The following is a 6,531-nucleotide window of genomic DNA, read 5'->3' on the forward strand; positions in this document are numbered from 1 at the left end:
GTAGATATTAAAATTATAACATACCATGGTTACCACTTTCATCAGCCAACTTCCTAATGAGGGCAGACTTTCCAGATCCCGAGGGACCATACAGAAGAACAGGTCGCTTTTGACTAACAGCCAATGAGACCATTTCAAAAGATTTCTCCACCCTAGAGTGGATTTCAAATGGTTCAGAGAAAGATTTGACATCCCTGAATTGAAGAGAAAGGTGGAATTCAACCCGAATAAGAGAAAATTAACATTAAGTACAAGTGGCATAAGTGTTGAAATTTATTTCGAAAGAAACATAAAGAGAACAGACCAGGTGTCCAGCCTCCGAATCTTCATCAATGGCTCATTTGTTTCTGAACCTGCTGATTGTCGTTTGTGAATCCCAGGTACAAGTGTGTTAAATTGTTGCAAAGACTTCACAGCTGTGTATGTAGGCAATTGAATGTATAATCCAGCCTTTTCTATTTCTATATCCTGAAAAAATTCCTCCCAGCTGAATGTATCAAAGAAAATAAATCCTTAGAAACAAAACTTCATACGAAAAGTGAACTAAAAATCTTGAGTATAGCTAAAACTGGATTACCGTAGCAAGCACGAAAGTGCTTCTTCCACTTCAAAACCAAAACATCCAGCTACTCTGTCACTGCATCTTAAAACAAGAGAAAGAATTTGAATCCCACACCACAAAGCGTCTCGATGCTTTTCCGAGAAATGCCTTTTTTGTCTAGGACATTCTGAGAGCCGTTTCATGGAGTCCAGGTAACAAGACCAATCCCACAACTTAGAGAAAATCTCAGGTCTAATGACGAGAAAACGATATGATACACGAAGACAAAGCAAGTACGCAGCTGTAGCCTGATTCAGGGAAAAAAATAATCAATGTAACTGGGCCAAAGACTAGGAGTAGATAAGAATAACAACAATGTCATATACTTCACATATGTTGCTCTGACATCAGTAAACGTCAAAATATAACAACCATACCTCCATGTGCAACTGATAAATTGTTTCTTTCACAAGAATTCGCTGGTATGGTGGTGGAGCTTCCTTAAAATAATTTAGAATAGACCTACAAATTTAAGAAATCTTCTGTTAGTAGACTAGTGTCGAGCTGTTTTTATTAAACCAAAGTAACTTCTTTTCACATTTCTCAGCTTTATCGCTGGTTCACATGACTGATCTCATCTTATATACTCTTTCTAGCTTCAAAAACATAGGCGATAAAGTAAATAGTCATCTTACCCTAGCAAAGACGAATTCAAATGAAGTGCACGACTGAAGGCCAAGCAAGCACACTCATGAAGCTCCAACCTTTGTCCACGCCGAACATAAAATTCGATCACACTAGTACCCTCCTTCATGGCATTATCCAAAACTGATGACACATCGTCTGAGTAGTCAGTGCTTGACTTTAGATCACCCACTAGATGAAGAGTAGCCACCACTTTATCTACAACCCTTCTTATAATAGGAAGGAAGCAATGAACCAACGGAATTGTACACTCCGGGTGAAGAAACACATCCGACAAAGCATGAATCACCTCTTTGTTAACCACCACTTCTCCTCCCTAAACAAACCCATAAAGACAAAAAAAAAAAAAAATTGTTCAAAACAAACTGAAACCCACCTTGGGGTAACGTTTGATTAACAATTACAAGACTTTACCTTGCTGAGAACCGAACTGAAAAATGGAAAAGCTGCCACCTTGGGGCAACGTTCAGAAAAAGTCTCCAAGGCAAGTTTAAGGTTGAAACTCCCATCAATAGCCATCGATACCTGTTAATAGATGAAACCACAGACACTAAAAGTAGGGTTTCTAGGCAACCCAGGGATTAATTTTGACACAAACACAAAACAAAGGGGAAAATTTAGGTTTAATCGTGCCTACACTCAAATCCTCCGAAGACGATGGGAACTTGAAATCGACACAAGAGCTGGAAAGGAAGTACCTTTAGAAGCAAATCTTACGTTTTGAGAGAACGGAAGCTGTGGAGAGAGATTGGGAGGATGAGGGACGAAGAGAACGCGGCGCAGTCACAGGTTTAAGGGTTTAAGCTAAGCGCCTTTTTAAGGTTTTTGTTGCAGTCAAAAAGGCGGTTTGGGTTTTAGCCTTTTAGGAGAGAGTCGGAAAAAATGGTAAGAATAATTACAAAATGAACCCTTTAATTTACCCAATATTGCATACCTAATCACTTTATTTGTTTGTTTCTAATTTTCCCAGAAAAGACGAAAACGCAGCGTTTCGATGATAACAAAGAATTTTCGGTAACCAAAAAACCCTAGTAATTCGAGTTAAATTTGGAGATGGGATACTAAGTCTGTAGTAAGTCATTGCATAATAAACAATTTGATTGTAGTTTTTGGTTACTAATATTGTGTTTTACATATGAAAAAGTAGTAAAAATTTTGGTTACATATGAGCCCCGGCTCAAAGGCATCGCGAGAGGGGCGAAGAACTAGGGGACCACAAAATTTTGGGGTTCAAAATTTTTTCTTTTCTTAAGAATTATGATCGATGTTTTTAAAAATACCATAAGAGATAAATTTTTCTTTGTTCCACAGTCCATAAAAAACCCACTAATGGTTAAAATTATTTTATTTTTCATTTTTTCATCTAAAGGGATCCATAATTGATAAAACATTGACCCTTTTTATATGGTATACAATGTGTATTGTTGTAAACAATTCGAAAAGTTTGAGACGGGGCTGATAATATGCCTTGGTAAAATTTAGAAGGGATTTTTGCCAAATATGTTATATTTCTGGAAAATGTTTTCAAATGTGCTATATTGTTTTCGGTTTTTCAAAAATGCCATATTTGGCATTTGTGGCATAGATTGTTGTCCACCAGAATTAAAAAAAAAAGCCGAAATTGTCTACCAGGAGTTCAAATTGTCCACGAAAGTTAAAGTTGTCCACCGAAGAGATTAAAATTGTTCACAAAGGTTAACGTTGTCCACCAAAGAGATTAAAATTGTCTATGAAAGGTTAAAGTTGTCCACTGAAGGCCAAAAATATTGTCCCACAGGGCTAATTCCATCTTTCTTATTTGCGTTCATGCCATGGGTATGACACATTTGGAAAGGATGAATCTATTTTGGCACATTTGGAAAGAAAAAATATTGTTCATGGCACATTTGATAGTTTCAGTTTAGATAGTGACATGATGATACTAAGTTACTAACACAAATTAACTGCTCTCTCTCTTCCAATATATATATATATGATATTTTAGGCTTTTTTTTGTTCCATTTTATAAGATTTTTTCAAGTTTCCATGTATTTTTAATATTAATTTAATAATTTTTGACTATTTAAATTGTATTGTATTTTCTCTATTGGTTGAGTTTTGTTAAGTAATACAATACTTTATTGTTTCTTAATTTTTATGCTTTTACCCAAAAACTCTTATACTTTGGAATACTATATTTGGAAGTTGTAATAATTCAAGGAAAGTCAAGTAATTTGAAGTGTTGTAGAACATTATATCTCACATAATATATTATACATTGTCAATTACTCAATTGGTAATAGTGTAAAACAGCTTGGCACTTTCAATGGCTAAAACTGATATATTCGTGTTGTGTATATAAACTAAAAAGTACGGTTAAATTAAAATATATATCCAAATTTTTGTATATCTATACTAGTATTTTTGTAGAGTGTTTTGACAATTAAATTTTTTTAGGAGACTAGTAGCATTGAATGTCATTATATATTCATATCCAAACAGCTTTAGTAAGGATGGATGTTCAGTTTTTTTGTTTAGTTTTGGTTCGGCTTTTTCGGTTTACTGTCTTTTTAGTTTTATAAAACTGAAACCATATAGAAACCACATGTATTTTAGTTTGGATATGGTTCGGTTTTTTTGGTTTAATAAAAATAAAAACTAAATTCTGATCCAAATGATGATGCAAATGAAACAGCTATAATCAATTCATTAAATGGGTCAAACGATTTGAGTTTAGTAGATTAAATCAATTAAAAATTCAATAGTTTAAGGCAAATTATGGCTCTCATATTAAGAGCTTGACTGGTTCTCCCGCTAGCTCCCGCAAACGCTGCGTTTGCGTTTGTGGGCGGTTGCTAGCGTTTGGGACCAATCACACAAATCGCTCCCAATCGCTCCCAGTCGCTCCTAATCACTCCCAACAGCTGAATTCCAAAAGCTGGTTCCCGCAAGCGTTTGCGGTTGCGGGCGTTTGCGTTTCAAAATTTCTTTTTTTTTTTTGAGAAAAAACTTGAAACAGATCAATGATAATGAAATATATTTTTTATATATTTTTTACCTAACTATTTTATTCATTAAGGATGAGAGAAAATGAAGTACGGATACGATTGAAAATATTAAAAAAATAAACAATTGGAAGAAAATAATATTTCAATTAACAATAATCCAGAAAACTTGATGTAAATTTAATGGCACATCACACATAAGTTCAAAAAAATCTAAATAAATATGACGTTTCATCAGAATTTTAAGAAAATAAGATTATTTGCGAAAAATAAAAACAAATCACGAGTGACTCTTCTCAACTCTCGTTTGATCATTACTACCGATGCAAATACTGCCCCACAGAACTTATTGAGTGTGTGAGATTTAAGAAAAAAGATCTACGATCTAAAACATATGTTTAGTCATTTATCAAATTACTTGATTAAAGTTTTGGTAAAAAGCCAAATGCATAAAGTAATAAGTATTTCATTATGAAATTTATTTATTTTTTTAATAATTATTTTAGTATTTTTAATGAATTTTAATTATAAATCAAGTTTAATAAAGTTTTTGATATTTTAAAACATTTATATAATTATATATCACATTTATTATGTTCCAACAGCTATTGCACCCGCTGGTCAACCAGTCGTAAACCTCCCGCAAACGCACCAATTTTAAACCGCTAAACCAGTCGTTCAAAACGCTTAATAACGCTTGAAATCGCAATCGCCCGCTTCCGCAATCTCCCGCAACCGCAACCGCAACCGCAGCGTTTGAACCAGTCAGGCCCTAAGTTCTCAGACAATTATGGCAAAAGATATTTGCTTAACGATTCCACACGTATTTGGCTTTATTTGTTACAGTATAATGAAAATTTGTAAAATGAAATTGTAAAAAAAAAATTGTACAATTGGATACATTTTGTGTGATGGCAGAATGTTATATGTAATTACTAATATATATATATAATTAATATTTTATAAAAGATATTAAATCTATACTATGAAATATGACCAACTCTCTCCATTTGAGTGACACGTCAGCAGTGGAGAGAGTGCGACATGTATATCCTCATTAAAAGCAAACAGACCTAAACTTAAAAGGAATATGAAACATCTTTCATGTTTTAATTCTTTTTTATATCATTAAACAGTTTCAATATGTACATAAGAAATTTAGAGAGGGTTATAACATTTCCAAAGAAAATAGATGCATCGCCAAAAGTCAAAAGGGCATTGGGAGTGAATCAAAGAGTCACTTCTTCCTCTTGGCGTAAACCATGAATGTATGGGCATATGGTTTACGCATTACAATTTTGTCAATAGTTTGAAGATGCAGCAATGATAGAGATATTAGTTAATATTGTAGAGAAATTCATGAAAGTTTGTCTCTAAAAAAATAAAATTTATATATAAAGAAGATTAGGATTTTGTTCACTATCAAATGAAAGATAGTTAATAAAACTGTAGAATGTTGGTGTAGAAAAATACAGAGACAAAGAGGGAGATAGTTGAATAAATTCCTGACTGTTGGTTTTCATATTCTAACATTTAGAAGTTGTCAAAAAGAAAACTGAATGAAATTCTTATGAAAAACCAAATTCTAGAGTTATATTCAAGAAATTGAAGAGCTAACATGAAAGGCAAATGGTTATCTTAATTATATCTATCAAAGAGTTAGCCAAACTGTAATTCTTGATAAAAGAAAATGTTAGTGTTTCATAGTATTTAATTGAGAAGCTTAAGTATGAATGAATGTAAAATTTATTTAACCAAAAAACTTCTTGTTACAAAATATGCATCCTTAGATCAAGATTTCATTTAAAATATTTTTTTTTGAAGTTTTAGACAAAAATTGTAAAATGTTTAAATCTCTCAAAACAAAGTTGTTCATGCATGTATCTAATAGTTCAATTGCAAAATGAGAAAACGTATGTGAAGTATTAAAACAATCAAAGTCAAATTATATTTTTCAAGATTTCCACAAGTAAAAATAAAATCAAAGATAAACACTACCAAAAAAAATTAGTAGCAAAATTGTTTAAAAAACGGTAAGCCATAAGCCCGCACATAGCGCGGGTATTCATCTAGTATTATTAAAAGTGGTATAATTTTATCATAAACAATGTATTTTACTATTGCAATTGTTAATTTTTTCACATAGATAAAATGAAAAAAAAAAATAACTATTTATCATGAAAAATAAATAAAAATAAAAGGTCTTGGCTCATAAGTGTTAATGGGCCCAAATCCTAGGTTAAAACTGCGTATATATATGTTGGTGGGTGTAAATCTTGTTATCCAAAGTTTTAAGAAAGG

General features: G+C 32.5%; 1 protein-coding gene across 1 annotated transcript in view; it reads right to left on the reverse strand.

The window, feature by feature from the left end:
- LOC104787716 (midasin-like) overlaps positions 1–2,068 on the reverse strand; it is a 33,947-nt gene extending 31,879 nt beyond the window's left edge. Inside the window, exons 1-6 of the mRNA XM_010513326.1 lie at positions 1,661–2,068; positions 1,237–1,562; positions 979–1,063; positions 578–849; positions 305–487; positions 25–194 (exon numbers count right to left, since the gene is read on the reverse strand). Of these exons, the coding sequence (XP_010511628.1) occupies positions 25–194; positions 305–487; positions 578–849; positions 979–1,063; positions 1,237–1,562; positions 1,661–1,765 (1,141 nt within the window). The 5' untranslated portion in view covers positions 1,766–2,068. The remainder of the gene's footprint in view (positions 1–24; positions 195–304; positions 488–577; positions 850–978; positions 1,064–1,236; positions 1,563–1,660) is intronic.

This window comes from Camelina sativa, chromosome 5, assembly GCF_000633955.1.
Source record: "Camelina sativa cultivar DH55 chromosome 5, Cs, whole genome shotgun sequence".
Classification (NCBI taxonomy): Eukaryota; Viridiplantae; Streptophyta; class Magnoliopsida; order Brassicales; family Brassicaceae; genus Camelina; species Camelina sativa.